Here is a 17,734-nt window from a genome sequence, read left to right on the forward strand (position 1 = left end):
AGCGAAATGGAAAAAACTGGAAGCAGTGGGCAGGTTGAATAAACATCAAATGAGCTTCCACAAATAGAACACACAATTTGTTTAGCTCAAGGAAAGTAACTTAGATGTTTCTAGCTTGCCCTCTGAGCTATTGTCATTGTGAGTCTCAGTTTTGATGCTTGGATTTAAAGCTAAAACAGCATAAATTAAAACCTTTGTTTCGTTTTCCAGCAACAACACCCTCTGGGGTTCTCTGCAGGAGCCAAACATCGTCAACGCCAATGAGTTTGAGGATCTTTTCTCCAAGGCCACGCTACAGCCAAAGAAGAAGCCCCTGTCGGACACCTATGAGAAGAAAGCCAAAACTAAGAAGGTAGATTCAGTTTCTCCAATTACTTCTTCCCAGTTCGGCTTACACGCTCTAATTGTCTCACTTTCTCCTTGACGCCGATTGCATAGAAAGCACTATTAATTTGCATTTGATTATCTTGTGCACTTTGTCTCTGGCTGCAGCCACCTGAGGGCATTGTTCGCATGCTTTCCTATCAAGCTTTGTTTAAAAAAGGCCTTTTGTACGCTGTCACGTTCAATCATAAATCAATGAAACAAATAACAAGAGGTCGAACCTGGAAGAAATGGATTGCGACTCTCATCAGGTCCTCCTCCAGATTGTTGCTTGCAGTTGCCAGGTTATGCTGGGCCAATACCAAACATCAGTTTATGAGTTCACTCCCTTGTTGTTTTTCTGTGCAAGCCAGGCTCACTGTGCAGGATTGTAACATAGGTAGGGCTTCAGAATTATGTTGTTTTTACCATCTGCGTAAGCTTCGAAGTTTAAAGATAAAGCAAGTCGAGAAAAGTCAGCAAAGGCGTGCGTTTGTGCCAGATTGATCTATCATTCCCCCACCCTCCAAAGACACTTGTTGACGTCTTGTCAAATGTTGCAACTCTGCAGCTCTGCTGCAGCCAGCGCTGCGTCAGCATCCTGGCCGCCTCGTGGTCCTCACTGTGGCGTCCAAGCAGTTAAAAATCGGCCACTGCCCCAGACTCTCCCCTCTAAATCCATACACATCCCCTATTCTGATCAATTTGTTAAGGCTCCACTCCGCTCCAGAGGGCCACAATGTGTGTGTGGTTGTGTGTGCATGTCTTCTCCTGTCCTTGATCTCCATCCTTAGATCTCATCCCTTCAGTCTGGTCACTCCAAAGCGACTAACTGTCCAACATTTGATCCAGCTCAGACAGCCACATCCAGACACAAATCTTGCCAACTGTCTCCTGTCTGGGCTTACATCAGCCTGGAAGATGTTTGACCCCACTAATGGAAACACTGTTCAAATTCATATCAATCTAAAAGGTCCAACATAGCATGTGGCTTTTTTTTTTAATGTGAGACAATGCACCGTGTGGTCTCTAGTTTAGATACTGTGCACTGGCTGGGTTTGATATCTGTGTTTAGACATTTTGTTCCCAGCACTGTGATTAGACAGGAGTCTTACATTTAATATAAAGGTCTGTGTTTAGAGCCAGCGAGAGCATTCAGAGTCCAACTCTACGATTAAAGAGGGGAAGTGAATACGTGAAGGCATGGTTGTTTTCACCCCGCTCGCAAGTCCAACTCGCTGGAGAGGTCGTCAAAATGAAAGAAACTTGTTTACTTAATCATTTTTTATCCCTGAAAGTTTATACTCTGAGTTAAAGCGAGAGAAATCATTTGAGAGAGAAATCATCTGAATCATCAGCTGATGATGGCTTCCAAGAAGTTCAGCTGGTTAACGGCTGGGAAAGAAAAGAAGGGAAGCACAGGACAAAGAGAAGCAGATTTCTTTGGGAGGAAGGGATAAGAGTGAGGTTTAAGACGGGGTGCTACTGAGAAGAGGAGGAATGGATAATAAAAGTGGACTGAATGGGGGGTAAAATGCAAATCAGACAAACTGGATGGCTTTTCTTTTTCTTTTTCTTTTATTTACATTTTTATCCAATGTCCAATAGTTTTAACCCTTTTTATATGGTTAGGTACAACTTCTTAATTTTATGCCTAAAGATAATTTTTAATATTAATTAATCTACAGGTTATTTTCTTAATTAATGAATGATTTGGTCTGTAGGATGTCACCAGAGTTCCTGCATGCGTGTACATCTGTCATCATCGTCATCTTCTTCTTCTACTACAATTTCTACTTTCTCCTGCGCATCTCACTACCCATACTAACATACTATATAGGATGCCAGAAAAATATTTAGTATGTCCCAATACGTAGTATGTGAAATGCAGTATGCCAAAAAACCCAGGATGTTCTACTACATCTGGTCCGATTTTGCACTGTGCAAGCCAGCATGCTTTTTTGGCTATTCTGACCCACAGTTCTCTGCACAGCAGGTGATACGTCACATCAATGGAGCCACAGAGAGATGACAGCTTGACAGCTCATTGACAGCTGTCAGAAGCTGCAATGACAGATGACAGTGCATTCAAAAAACAGATTACCAGTCAAATAGGAATCATAGGAATTTTAATTAAGTGGAAAAAAAATGCCATAATTATTACAAACAACAAAAGGACATAACTGTAAAAATAATAACTGACATGGAACTGCAGATGTAATTTCACTGTCGCAAATATGAAATGTCAGAATCTACAATCTGTGCAGTTATAACTTTAAAGTTAAACTCGAACATTGCAAAGTAACAACTGCAGAGCTCTCCAGGTTGATCTCTGTCTCTGGCTAACTTGGTAATGGGCATTTGCTTTATCTCCAAGGTAACAGGTATAAAAGCAAGAGGGTCAAAGTTCAGGGCATAATGTTATGAGAAAGCAGTATGTCCCGATTGTGAGCATACTGCATGCAATAGTACGTACTTTTTAAGGGCAGCTGCAGTACCTACTAAAAGTAAAAAGGAAAACTATGCCATTTGGAGCACATCCATCTTCTTCGTCTTCTTCTGTTGAGTTTTATGGTAGTTGGCATCCGTAAGTGTTGCACTACCACCATCGGCAGATTGTCCCTTGCCCCATCTACTCCAGCGTTGCCTTGGCATGTGTGAAGAGGCACAAGACTGCAGTGTTCTTGAATGCAGTACGTGTGTGAATCGTGAAAATCAGTAAAGGTAGCTGAGAGGTTATACCAGTAATTTAGCTTGATCTATTACTATTGAACTATAACTATATTCAATTTTTGCTTAAAAATGACTTCAAGAAGATTAATTGTCAAAATAGTTGCTGATTAATGTTTAGACAGTCAGCTACTTGATTGACTGAATAATCGTTTCAGCTCTAGTTTATTTCCAAGGGATAGATATAGGTCAAATCCTTATTTTAGATTGGTTATTCCTCTCTAGGCATTCATGTGAATACTTGAGAGGTGCTTGAACACTTCACTGTAAGTAGTATGTCTGTTTTATTCTTCATCTTTCAGAGAAGTCCTAATTTGGCTCCTTAGAGCATTCTTAGTGAAAACTTCACGAGTTTGATAAATACTTGGCCGGGCAGGCTGCCTTACTCTGCAGAATCCGACCAGACAGTAGTCTCGGTCCCTCTGCAATACCAGTGAACACTTATGCAGACTGCCTGCCTCCCGTCCCTGTTGACACACACTCCGAATCTGCACAGAATTCAGCTACACTGTTGCCATTGAATCAGTGTGTGAGAGTGTTACAGTTACCTTGTTTGTTTGTCTCTGCCTGTGTTTGTGTATGCACTGACGTGTGTGTGTTTCTGTGTGCTGGAACGCGCGTGTGTGTGTTTGAGATGACGGCACGTCCTCGCGAGCCATTATGCACTTGCTCAGAAAGTGTTGCCAGATCATGCTAACACCACAGCCCGGGGCCGTGTGCGGCGAGAGGAGATGAGTGGGAGGGAATGGAATGTGTGTGTACATTATGCATATGAGCCACTTCCCCGCTTTCCAACAACTCCACACGCCTAAAAGTTGAGACTCGGGGATCATGCGGCCGATGCCTACATGAGCAAGTTAATCTTTATCATGTGTGCCATAGAAAAATCAAAGCTCTAGTTTACTCTGGAGCCCTTTCTCTCTCTCTGCTGATTAGCATATCAAAGCGGAGAAGATGACATGGAAGAGAGCTCTCCCACCCGAGCAGAGCAGACCGGACCGGACTGGACCAGGGGTATAATTGCAGGCATGTGGCTCCACTCCACTGGCTAGAGGAGGCAATGAAGATGGGGCACCTATAGGAGTGGGGGGGTGCGGCGGAGAGGATGGGCATGTCGGTGCATTCTTGATTGAGGGATTAGAAGAAAGGGAGGGATGAAGAAATCAATCGAGCTTAATCTGCTGTTGAGTTTGTGTGCTTGCAAAAATGCACATCGGTGAACACCAAAACAGCAATTTCCTCTAGCCACATAAATCAAATCTGTATCAAGTTTATACATAGCGGATCTCCTTAAACAAACAGCAGCTTTAACCGAGTTATGGGAATGACTTATGAGCAATCGTGCGTTTATTAAAGACATATTTGAAGCTCGGGCTCTGACGTAGGAGAGTGGGTGTAAGATTAACACCGCTGGGTGAGACTGGGGTTGCTGCGTGTATCGTAGGTGGTTATTGATGGGAAGTCTTGATCCAGTTGTTATTGTAACATCTGCCTGGGTGATTCCAGACAGATAGTCAGACAGACAGTCACCGCGGAGCAGGCTGGCTGCTCAGCCATGGTTGTGTAAACTATCCGCTCGGCTCTGAACCTGCATCACCCTGCCCACCTCGCCTAACATCAGCCACCTGCTTCAGCTCAAACTGCCTGACACTCCCTGTGTCTCCCTCCTTGATTTTGTTTATTTTCTTAGAGCTGTTCGCTTTTTCACTCTCTTCTCCCCTTTCCTTTGACCTGTCTGTGTTATTCAACTGTGCACAACAAATTTTTAAATAAAAGTTCTGGGTTTGCCCACAGGAGGGAGCCGTTAGATGTCTACCTGAAACCAAGCATCCAGCATCAGTTGTCTTTTCTCATTAACGTAACTGTTTAGGCTAATTGGCGAGTTCTGCAGCCACAGCGAGCGGGAAGGGTTCCTGGGCTGCTTTTAGTGTGGCCCGTCCAAAGTGGTTAATTAGAGGTGTTGGGAAAGCCTGGTACTCAGCCGTCTCAAGTCCCCAGAGTGGGAGATCCCCAGTGATCCAGGTAATAGAGCTGGAAGCAGCATGGCACCCACTAACGCCCTGTAATGCAATACCCACTTCTAAGGCTTCTGCTCTCCAGCTCCCACTGGACAGCCCAGTAGCCGACAACGCCATAATACCTAATGAAGAAGCCTGACACATTAACTTTTAGAGCAGGGCTTTACCTTGCCAAAACTCTCTCTGGCTTTACGGCTAATTCAGTCATAAGTAATTGTGACCATGTGTAGGCACAAATAAAAATCCTGTGAATTTATAGTTTGTTATAAAAGCCCCGCTTCTCTGTGCCTTGCTCTTCTAGACTGTCCTTTTATGGTGCCACTTTTGCCTTTGTACTTTCACTGCGACTTGATATTTTTTGATTATATCTCACACATGTTCTTCGGTAAACTGGAGGAGGTGCGTTTCTTCTGTTTTAACTTTGCCCCCTCATTGATGTAACCTGACAAAGTGTGTCCCGGCTATGTGTGCGTGCTCCGCGTTTCCCCAGTCGTTTGCATCATGATGATGGGTTATGACAATGTGTGTTGATTAGTCTGGTCGTTTGGGTCAATCCAGATGATTCCCAGGCTGCTTAGACTAACCTGGCCCTTCAGGCGCTCTGTCTCGCTCATCATCTATCATCTGCTCCCACAGCCGGGGGAAGTGACTAAGTGATTTTCAGGCGGCCTCTCATCGCAGAAATGAACTTTTTATTCACCATCTGTTCCTCAGTTTGTTTTATGTCTGTGTTTGAGTAATGGCGCTGATGATAAATGTAGGTGTGAAGACATCTGAGGTATAATTTGGAGTGAGGATATAAAGCCGTATCAGATTTTAAAGTCATTAACAGTAATATTAGTTCAAATTCAAAACTAACATCATACAAAATAGTATTAAAGGGATAGTTCAGATTTTTTTCAAGTAGGATTGTATGAGGTACTTATCCATAGACAGTATATTACAGACAGTAGATGTCTGCCTCTACGCTCTCAGTTTGAAGAAGCAGGCTGGAGTACGGACACTGAAGCTAAGCAATGTACTGCTGAGAATGGGGCAACAGCAAAATGTATTTTAGCTACCTAAAAAAAAGTGCCACTTAAAAAAAACCTATAACAGTTTAAGTGTATGCTATATTAAGAGTATTTCCATTGCTTTAACAGCTTCAGTTCCCATCTATGCTCTCGTCAAAGCCACCAGACTCATTTGACAAAAACAGTAATTTTAGCTCACTGAACACAGGAGCTGCTGGTCTACCGCTGCCTTGATCAGTTAGTTAGTTGGTGGTATTGTGTGACTTTGGTGAATCCAAAATACCCCTTTAAAATGCCACACATTTACACAAACTATCTGATCGAGGCAACAGTAGACGAACAGCTCCTTTGTTCAGCGTCGTTAAATTACTGATTTTCTCAGTGGAGTCTGGCTTTGAAGAGAGCAGTATAACAGCTTTAGTTCCCCTTCGCAATTCACTATCTGATTAAGGTTAAACAGTGAAAATATTCTAAATATAGCGTACACTTATACTGATATTTATTTTTTTAGATGTGACTTTTTTTTTATTGCTGACCCATCCACAGCAGTATATTGCTTATATTCCATGTCCAACAGCCTATTTCTTCAAACTGAGGGCATCACGACTGACTTCTACTGTATCTAATACACTGAGTATGGATAAGTAATAATACAACCCCACTTCAAAAGATCCAAACAATCCCTTTAATGGACATAAATGATGTTCTTCTCTAAATAATGAGTCACCATCCTGTTATCCTAAAAAAAAAAAAAAATAGAATTAACTGAAGATGTGGCAATCGGCTTAAGCCTTATTAACTGAAATGCAGACTGTGGATTTTACACTAAATCCCACTAATATTCTTCAGTGTAATGATTAATATTTAATAGTGTGAATTCTTTTTTTTTTTTTTTTCCTCCAGATTGTCAAGCTGCTGGACGGGAAGCGTTCACAAGCAGTCGGCATCCTCATATCGAGCCTGCATCTGGAGATGAAGGACATTCAGCAAGGTGAAAAATATTTTCTGATGTCAGTCTGTTCAACATTTCTAGATGCTTGCGCACACTTTGATATTTAAATCTCTATAGAAAATGAGCTCCTATTTAGATTCAACAGCAATAAAGTGAATTTACGGTCCAGTTTAACAATAAATTGAGGAAGACTCCTGATGAAATGCAGATGGAGTTATTTTTAGAGATGAGATAGCGAGCCCTGCAGCAGAGAGTAATTTCCAGCCTCTTGACAGCTACTAATTTGTAACCAGAGACACTTTATTCCTGATTAATTTGTGTTTCAAGTGGAACATGGATGATTTTTCCAGTTACCACTGTGGGAAAGAAAAAATGCCTCGATTTGTCAAAATGTGAGACGGCAACACTGGGATGAAAGCTGCTTTTCAGTTTTTCTGTCAGGCTACTTGAAATCCCTGCTGCACTGGTTAAAATCAAATTGCCATCTCCTTCATTTGAGGAGCTGCATGGATTGATTGCATACTTGGCTGTTCTGTGGAAAATGCAGGCGTGTGTGTGTGTGTGTAAACACATAATATTTGTGCTGGGGACAGCATAGATGGGCCAGGAATTGGTCCTGTCCTGGGACTGTGGCGGAGAGTGCCTGCCGCCTCCTAGTCTGAGCATGCGGCCAGCAGATCTGTTTATTGTAGCCAGTGACGGTTTCCACAAGCCTAATGGGACTGACACCCCACTAATGATCTAAGCATGTACAAAACCACCTTCCACAGTTAGCAGACACTGTGCTACCACATAAAACCACCTCAAACACAAGCCAAACAGCACATAGCACCAGGACGCCCATTTTGTTTAGATTTTTTTTCTCCCTTCCCTTCAGTGCTTTTCTCTCCGCTCCAGCGTCAGTTTGTAGAGGTGGTTTGGTGAAACACCCAGCGTGAGGCTGCTTCCTTGTGCCTTAATAGGGGTTGTATGTGAAATGGACAATTTGAATCTGACAATGAAGGACAGCACCTTAATAAGCACTTCTAAGGCCTCCGGTCCCTGGCCTCGCCTGCTTGCCTCCCTTTTGTTGCCAAATTAAAAGGACATGGGACATGTAATGTAATTAGAGCTACTAGGGAGGGAGAGAGCGAGGGAAGGAGGGGAGTAGAGAAGGTAGCACTCTAGCTGGAGGGAGAGAGGGGGTCAACTGCACCCGCCGGAGTGACTGGGGGACCTCAAAGGCCACCATGGTTCAAGGGCAAATGGAGGCTCACCCCCACACACCACCTCACCACACACACACACATACACACGTTCACACACCACACATGCCCTTCCACACCAAAGCCGATGAGTGAAAAGTGGAAGGAGAGGGTGTGAGGCGGTTGGCAGGCAGGCTTTGATCTGTCGGTGTGGAGAGATATCCGGCTCCCCTCGGATCAGAGTGCTCCTGTGCACTCTGGAGCAGGCCCTCCTTTGGTGTGTGATTGACGGTTGCATGGCTGAGGGACTGAATAATCCACTCTAATAAGATGTAGGAAATGGACCTCCAGCATTCTCTCTGATCCAGACATTGGGACCACATTGACAGCTTCTCTGCAATGGGAACAGCTGGGAACCAGAATGCAAAGTATTACCTTGTTAGCTGGGAGCAGTGTGATTGAAAAGACAAGGGTTGTGTTGTACAATACACAGTCGGTATGGAACTGATACTAAAACCTGCACCTTTTTACAATTCCATAAACATGATTTTCTACCTGACACAATTTTCCAAAACTATGCCTAAGTGTTTAAAGTACCATCTTTTAATTTTGGCAGTGTTGAGTTAACAAAATTATGATTTAAAACCTAATTTAAGTTAACAAGACGAGAATTATTAAGGCAAGGCTATACTAACCTCTTATCAATTAAACGTTAAATCAAATCCTTGTCATACTTCAACATACTCTGGGGTGTACTGTTAGATGGTCCCTCATGACCAGTAGTTTATGGTGGCTAATGTTAGCAAACATTTGCTAGATTTTGCTGTGTAACTGACATTGTGCAAATGTTACAATACATTTTATCATATATAGTCATCGAGTAAATGTCACTTGTGGTGACTGTGGCTGTTAGCCAGAAACATTTGAGAGTTTTGCTATGATACAGAGTTTGGGCCAATTGTCTGCACAGTACACGGTTCTCAACATGGAGGTGGTTGAGCTGGCAGCTAACAGTTTTAACAGTGTAAACGGCGCTAACTACAGCAACAGCACTGACAGAGCTAAAGGGGTTAACCTGGGGGGTAACAAGGGGATAAGCACTACGCTTCCGCCTTGACGCCATCCCGTCAACGTGGGTCAGGACGGTGGTATCCGTAGTAACCACTGAATGCGTGTAGCACCTGTGGCAGAGATTAGGTAGCCAGTGATATACACATACAGGACTTACATGCACTAACATACAGACATGGCTGGACCTTATCACAACAAAGAACAGTGAGAATATCACAACACACACACAGGGAGCATGTTTCATTCTCTGCCCAGGACCCAATTACTTCACTACACCTTTACATAAATAGAGGTTCGCTACCAACTAATGTTCTGAATGTCGAATATAGTGTCCCAGGAATGAGTCAAAGCTTCAAATGAGTTAGAATTTTACATTTTAAGTCAGTGGGTTTTTGGTAAGATGTCTGAAAGTATGTCTTTGGTTACCACAAGCTGAAGAGACTTTTAAGTTTTGTTCAATGACATAAAATACGTCACTAAATACCCCACTCTTGAACTTTGACGCTTCTGTGCTTCTGGCAGTTGCTAACAAGTGGCTAAATGATACGACAGAGCGCCATCACGCCAAGCTGCGCCGAATGCGCCTTTACAGTCTTGTTATGGTGGTGACGTTAAGTCATGCAACCATAGTGTAGTTCGTTTATAGCCTACCGTTAGCTTTTTACTTCTGGTGATTGCATTTAGGCCTCAGCAGTCATGAAAGTGGTGTTCATGTGAAGACTATCTTGCTGAACAAAACACGGAAGTATCATTAATGTTTGTTTGCCACAGAGCTTATTTTTGGCAGTAATCCAAAATACAATGCAAAAGTCCCATTGGCACTTTGACGAAGGAACCAGGGCGATGCGAACTTCCCTGTCGGCCTACAGAAAAATGTCATCCCTGGGGCACTTCATAGAGGTCCTTTAATGTACATATGTTAAGAAGCTAATGTACTATTAGCTAATGCTAGCAGACTTTTGCTTATTTTTGTTATATACCGTACATTGTACTACTGTCATAATATATTCTCAAATTACTGTCACTGGATAATTGTCACGTGTGGATACAGTGGCTGGTATTCAGCAAAGTTTACCCAGTTTTTCTAATGTTTGTATGTTAAGTTAACGTAATTTTAGCTAACGTTACAAAACAAGAAAGGTTTTGTGATGACATTACTGAATTTAGTTTGTGACCTCTCTCTTTGTGCTACTGTTACATTACATAATACAAATTACAGTCATGTTGTACTTGTCACTTGTGGCCACTGTGGCTGGTATTCATTAGTTTCCCTTAAGGTGTATCTTGCCAATCTTTTAGTTTTAGACACTTTATTGACACTTGTCGCTGAAATCACATTATGATCTCTAATCAGACAGTATGGGGGTTTGATACCAAGCCTTCCTAACACTGAGTCTGCATCAGTTCTTTGTGACAGTGATGTTTTGTCACATTGAATGACTGATTTGAGACCATGTAGGTGGTGTGCAGCCCTCCTCGGCTGACACCAGCCAGACAACTGTCAGCTGATCCAGCAGCACTGGAGCCATCCTCCCTCAGCGAGCCATAAACCAGTGACACCTCTCAGACACAGAACAGGAGTCACTTATTCTTTCTGCGCTGTCCTCTACGCTCTGCCTTCCCTGCGCACTTTCGTTTTTTCTATGTGAGTCAAGTTAAACAAACAGGCAGCCCGTAGGTGAAGCAGGTCAAGAAACTTCCTTCGTTTTCGTAGCATTTCTCAGTCCTATCGTGTCTAAATCACCATCTCTGCCAGCCTTTATTTACCCTTTTCTCTTTCTTCCTTTTTCCCTCCTCCTGCATCCTCTTGTTTCTCGCTTGGCTCACCTTCTCCTGCCTCGCTCTAAAAATCATTACAGTCAGCTGTTGTGGTTCTAGCTGTGGGCTCAGAGGTTAAGCAGTTTCAGGCTCTCTGTCTTGAGCCAGTGTTGGCCCAGGATCTGTGGTCTCAGACAAGTCTGACCCACATACTGTTTATCTGCCTCTACAGCCTGGCCACACTCCCAGCTTTACCACCTTCAGTTAATGTTCTAAATTAGGTGTATAATTCAACTACATGGTAATTGGATGATGTGTTGTGGTTGTTGGTGCAGTGTACATGTGAGTAGACACAACTGGCACACTGGTTGCACAAATATAATATTCTATTCACCAAAGTTTAGCAAAATTGCAGGAAAAAAACAAGTGTTCTTGAAGCACTGGCAGCACTTAAAAGTTGCATGCTTTGGCTAAGAGCTTATCCATTTATAAGACTGACTGCTTATAAAGACTGTCTTTACTATTCCAGCTGTTCTGACTGTGGACAACTCTGTGGTGGATTTGGAGACCATTGAGGCTTTATATGAAAATGTAAGTATGAAGGAGCACCCTGTCTGAGGTAATAAAAAAAGGAGACACATAAGGCTGTAAAGTCATCTGACAGATTTAAAGAGAATAGTGAAACCTTATTATTTTTATTGCTGTAGTATGCGTCCTATTATCCGTGCAAATATATATATTTTTTATCCTTGTGCAGCATCTTGCACTCCAACAGTTACAGTACCTGGTCTGCTTCCTACTGTATGTCATTCTCTTACTGAACATATTCAGCTGTGTTGAATATGTTCAGTAAGAGAATGACATACAGTAGGAAGCAGACCAGGTACTGTATGTCATTCTCTTACTGAACATATTCAGCTGTGTTGATCTACATCTTGATTTTGGACTTGTGTGTCTTCACAGAGGGCCACCAGCGATGAGATGGCCAAGATAACGAGTCATCATGAGAAATCTAAAGACGATGAAGTCAAACTGCTGGACAAACCTGAACAGTAAGATCACTTCTACCGAAATGTTTTTTAAAAAATTTCAGTACTCCACAAAGAAATTGATGCATTAATAAATCATGATATATAACTATGATTAATTTGACAAATAAATTAAGATGAGTTTAGGCTATCAGTATGTATTAGCCTCATATTTCACCCATTCATTTGATTTAGCTAAACTGAATAAATTTACATGGTTGTCTGAGATGTATCAATTAATGACAAACAACATGAAATTCTTCCAGTATTAATTGTTTATTAGATTATTTGAATTTACAGGTCATTTTTGTTCACTAAAAAAAAGAGAATTCATTAGTCATTGGTAGGGCTGAGCATCAGTACTCCACACCTTTAAGGGATCGACCAAATTAACCCAGTACCAAGTATCAAAACATCTCCTGTCAAATGATTGGATTGTTTTTGTGTCAGGATCTGATCCTAGACCTTCCCACCTCCCTGGCGGATCAGCAAACTTTCAGTTGCTGCCATCGCTGGAGCCACTATCCTAGCAGCGAACAGTCACTTCAACTTCTGCCCAATTAGCACAAGCCAACATAGCAGCAGCAGCTAACATCCAACACCGAGCTATTAAACAGTCCCAACACATCAACATTGAAATGGCTCAACTCTGTCGTTAAACCATTTAGTAACCGTTAGGAGACGCTAGCTGGGTGATGCTAACTGTTAGCTCTGTTGCTGGGTATGTGTAGCTGGGCTGACTCTCACCAACTGTCCTCAGTGTGAAGCTCACACTCCCGCAGCAGCAGCTACAACCCAAATAGTCTGTGGTGGGATGAAGTTGAGAGTGGTGAATTTGACAGAGTTGCCAGTTCAGCTTGCTGGAATGCCGCCAAAACATTTGAAAGTATGACTATACTACATGCCACTACATTCACATTACAGTTAACAAATAAATTACTTTATTGGTATTGGTATTCCTTCAAGGGTACTGGTATTATAATTTTTTTAAACAACTGTAAATATGGTTCAAAACATGGTCAACATTTATTTACAGATTAGGGCATCATTTGTCTATTCCCTCAATCTATATTATTTGATGTGTAGTCCACTACAACTTTGTGTGTGTGGTAACATATGCATTAATGGACATTGCTTCAGTAGTTCCTGTCAGGGTCAAGTAGTCTGAGTCAGCTAACGAGGCCAGGACCCGGCGGTGCCGCTCAGCCTGGCCTTCCTATTTCCATGTTTGACCAGAGCTGTCACTGCAGCTGCCCGAGTCATCCCTACTCAGCGTCTACCTCCATCAGCAGGGCCTAATCACACAGGATGTTACCGCTCCGCTCCCCTCTGACACGGCACTGTTTACATAAGTCGTCCCGCATCAGGCCGGAGCTACCTTTGATCAATCTCCGTGCGCCGCTCGTTGCTCTCCCTCCACCCGACCCCGTGGACCTTTAAAACCCAGCCGAGCAGCACCGCTCATGACTATCAGCTGCCTGTGAACAGCAACATTGACTCAGCCGGCCTGCATGGGGAAGCGCGGCCTGCCAAGGACCCAAAATAGTTCTTCCTGTTAGACATTTTGTTTAATTCTGTCATAACACATCACACCCCATTCTCTTCCACCGCCGCCTCCTCCTCCCCTTTTGTTTTCCAGGTTTCTCTATGAGCTCTCCCAGATTCCCAACTTTGAGGGCCGAGCATACTGCATCATCTTCCAGTCAGTGTTCCTCGATACCATCTCCTCCATTCGTCGCAAGGTGGAGGTCATCTCAAATGTCAGCAAAGTAAGAACATCATGTCAACAAACAGTGCTTCAGAAAGGTGTCATTAAGCTGTGTGAAGGTTTACTAACCTAAAGGCCATGTTTGTGTGTGTCTGTGTCAGGAGCTGTTAGAGTGTGACGCCCTGCGGGATGTATTGGGTCTTGTTCTGGCCTTTGGGAACTATATGAACGGAGGGAACAGGACGAGAGGTCAGGCCGATGGCTTTGGACTGGAGATCCTCCCCAAACTAAAGGACGTCAAGAGCAGGGTAACCCGTCACTCATAATCATACCCACCAACTTTAAGACTTTAAACATAGAAGAAGCATTGCTATATTAAATACTAAATTATACTTTTAAATCTAAGGAAAGAATATTGAATAATTCATTTCATCTCACTGCACGACCCCGAGCTCCACGGAAAAAACAACGCGGCAGTCTTTTTAAAATGCATGCCCCTTTCCTTTAAACCTTTACATAAAAAATGGGAATTCTTCTTTCCAGGAAGTCTGATATTTTCAAGAGTATTTTTTTCACTTAAGGACAACTTTGGTATTTTTCAGTGTAGACCCTATTTTCCCATGTTTTTGTGTCTCAGTTACTAATAGAGACAACAGTTTCTGAAATTGGTCCAGTATTGAGAGACCACTGCAGCCACAGCAGCAAAACTGGCTGCATTGTAATCCCTACGGGCAATTGTGCATCAATTTATGTCCATTGTGCTGCGCTTGTTTTGCCACAAACAGGCTCAGATTGTTATTATAAGTGTCTGACAGCATTACGGAAAGGACCATACAGAGAAAGTAAACATTTTTCCTTACCCTACACTGGTTTGTTTGTTACTGTGACAAAGTTTCGCTCAAGGAGACGCCTCGTTCTGAAATCTCGCAAGAGGTGACTTGTTGCAGAAAAAACAACACTGAAAATGTTGAGAGTTGGTGAGAGGAGCAGCAAGAAGAGTTCTTGTTATCTAAAATGTCATGGCTCAATATTTAGGTGATTTCGACAATGTGGAATAGTCCATGAGATTTCAGACCGAGATTTCTCCTGGATTGAGGCTTAAGCCCCTTTTTACACTGCCAGATTTTCTGCGAATGTTGGGCCATTTTGCCAGCAAGCTGCGAGTGTTGAGACACACAGAGCCGGATTGGCGAGTTGATCCGAGATGCCCAATTTTCCGCCTCGGAGGGTAGTCATATTGGCGGAACCCTTTTAGTTTAAACAGACCAAGGCGGCCTTCCACAACGGGAGGGTCTGTTGATGACTTGTGGGAGGAGCTGTTGATGACTCTGCACATGTGACCCACTAGCGGTGGATAAACAGGAAACAGCTGATAGCAGGAATTAGCGAGCAGCTAGTAGCCAGAGGGAAACGCAAACCTGACAGACACTGTAAAGATGAGCAACTGGGGAGACAAGGAATTGCTCGCCCTCCTTGTCCTCACAAATGAAGAGGCCATTAACCGTCAGATGACGGGGACAGTGAAGAACGGGCCGACACAAGAGAATCGCCGAAGGACTGACCAGACTGACCAGCCGCGTCACACTCTGAGCTACATGTTTTGTTACTTGCTCACGCCCCCCATTGACCCGAAAAAGGCACATTCTGTATAAAAAAAAGTAGGTAGGTGGCATTTTGTCACAGTCCCCAATTTTGTTTTTAGGGTTAGGGTTAGCCAATGCTGAAAAAAGACTGATTGGGCTTTCGTGCAAATTTACACATTTCCTGTTTTAAAAAGGGCTTTAGTTACACACACTAACAAACACACCAGATCAACAAATGGTTGGGAAAACATTTCATTTCTCTGGAGGGGTTTCTATTATGTTGTCAGGCATTTATAATAACAGTCTGAGCCTGTCAGTGGCAGAAACAAGCACTTTTAGTGGACCTTAAATGGCAGCATACTAACCCACTAACATTACATGTTACCTGTTTTTCCGCTGTGGCTGCAGCGGTCTCTTCTTAAACATGTTCCGAAATACTAAAGGTTCCCTTTCGTTCTCTCCATTTCCTCCTCCTCTTGTCACACACTGAGGAGGATCCCGTGCATGCCAGGAAATAGCATTTGGTGTAGCTTTATTGTTGTCCGGGTGGACATACTTAGAGTCTTCGAATTAGCTTATACATGATGTAGAGTGCCAGAAAAAGTTTGTGATAATGAAAAGGAATATAAAGTGTGAAGGTCGGTCATAAATTTGGAGAAATATGGTAGAAGAGCGACCCCAGGAGGAACCATGGGAGGGCAATGAAAAATGGCAGTCTTCCAGGAAAACTGGGGGAAAGTTTGCCATTATTACCAGATGAATATTAGCGACATAGGTCTATACATGTTAGAGTGATATATTAACACCTAATTTGAAGTATAATTGACTTTTCTTCCTTAGGACAATCGTATAAACCTGGTGGAGTATGTGGTTTTATACTACCTGCGTAACTTTGACAAGGTAAGGCACCATCAGTCAGATTCACACAATATTACACTCTTAAACCATCTGTCACTCAACACTTTAATGTTTGTTCCTCCGTTCAAGAACGCTGGCACAGAAAAGAGCGTGTTCCCAATGCCGGAGCCTCAGGATTTCTTCCAGGCTGGTCAAGTTAAGTTTGAAGACCTCACCAAGGACATCAGGAAGCTGAAGAGAGATCTGACTGGTAGGATATGCCCCGCTGTATAAGTGCATTTATTTTCACTGTGGGTGTCGAGCCTCAAACCGCACACCACATAGCATTTTATTGCTTAGGTCACATTTGTTTCATTGTAAATCAGTCAGGGTAATTGTATACAGTAACGTCTTTCGCCAGAGCAGTTTGAATGTAAATGTAACATCCCATGTACTCTTCCTGCCCTCTGAAGAGGTCTGTGGATGTATTAAGGGCCTCGGATGGCCTGAGGCGGCTTTTCCCAGTTTCCAGACATTGTATGTCTTAACCGCTGTGTCATCATAACATCACAGCCTCTCCTCTTTTGGCACCAGTGAGAGAAACATCTACACCTCTTTGTTCTAGAGCACCGAAAAGCAGGAGTAAAACCCAGAAAGCAAATTTTAGGTCACTGATAAAGCATCAGAGTGATACTGCAGATTGATCTCGGTGCTCAAAGTGTTGTGGGCGCCGAGCCACTCAGTAACCCAGCCAGCCAGCCAGTCAGTCTTGGTCAGGGCGATGCAGAGGTTAAAGGCGATGCCCCCCAGTGCCCCTGGTGTCTGTGGTTATTTAAATCAACCAATAATACGGCATATGAAAGCAATTAGATATGCTCCGCAGCTCTCCCCTACGTTTTTTAGATCGCTGTTAAAGCCCTCTCCTCTCTGACCCGGGGGAAAAATACAAAGAGTCTACTAAAGTACCCAGACCCACCTCAAGCTGTCAGTCATTTATTAGGAAAAATAGAAGACCTGAAGACAATAAATGCAACACAAGGGCCCTCGTATTTGATCTCTGCTGCAGCGCAGTCTGGCACAGTAGTCCTCGGGGGTATTAGCATCACAGGGCGAGCGTCGGATTGTAGATGTTTGGTGAGCTCCACCTCTGACTTCCACCATTTTTATCCTCTCCAGCCGCCAGGAATAAATATTTATGCCTGGCTATTATAAACCAGCCTAAAGAAAGCAAGTGGTCTTAATTATAACGCTAACACAGATCACTTCCATCCACATTGTGAAATGTGTCTGACACTAAGAGGCTAACACTGAATCACGCTTTGGTTTACTCGTGCTGTTCGGCTGAGACGAGCCAGGCTGCCTGATCCTGAGGTGGCGACTGCAGTGGTCGGCGGTGTCTTGCCCTCCAGGCTTGGGTCAAAGGTCAGGAGACTCGGCACTAGCAGTGTCTCCTAGCTTCTTAGACAGCATCAATGGATGTCTCTCTCAT

The 17,734-nt window shown here is 43.3% G+C and overlaps 1 protein-coding gene across 3 annotated transcripts in view; it reads left to right on the plus strand.

Moving 5' to 3' along the window:
* The window catches only part of LOC125900748 (formin-1-like), a 66,035-nt gene that overhangs the window by 26,560 nt on the left and 21,741 nt on the right, over positions 1–17,734 (plus strand). For 2 of the 3 annotated variants that reach the window (XM_049595944.1, XM_049595942.1), the window contains 7 exons: positions 211–352; positions 7,028–7,115; positions 11,619–11,680; positions 12,053–12,141; positions 13,757–13,886; positions 13,987–14,133; positions 16,249–16,516. In XM_049595944.1, coding sequence (XP_049451901.1) covers positions 211–352; positions 7,028–7,115; positions 11,619–11,680; positions 12,053–12,141; positions 13,757–13,886; positions 13,987–14,133; positions 16,249–16,516 — 926 coding nt within the window. The remainder of the gene's footprint in view (positions 1–210; positions 353–7,027; positions 7,116–11,618; positions 11,681–12,052; positions 12,142–13,756; positions 13,887–13,986; positions 14,134–16,248; positions 16,517–17,734) is intronic. The other variant, XM_049595943.1, reaches the window with a different exon arrangement.

The sequence above is a fragment of the Epinephelus fuscoguttatus genome, linkage group LG14 (genome assembly GCF_011397635.1).
Source record: "Epinephelus fuscoguttatus linkage group LG14, E.fuscoguttatus.final_Chr_v1".
Taxonomy (NCBI): Eukaryota; Metazoa; Chordata; class Actinopteri; order Perciformes; family Serranidae; genus Epinephelus; species Epinephelus fuscoguttatus.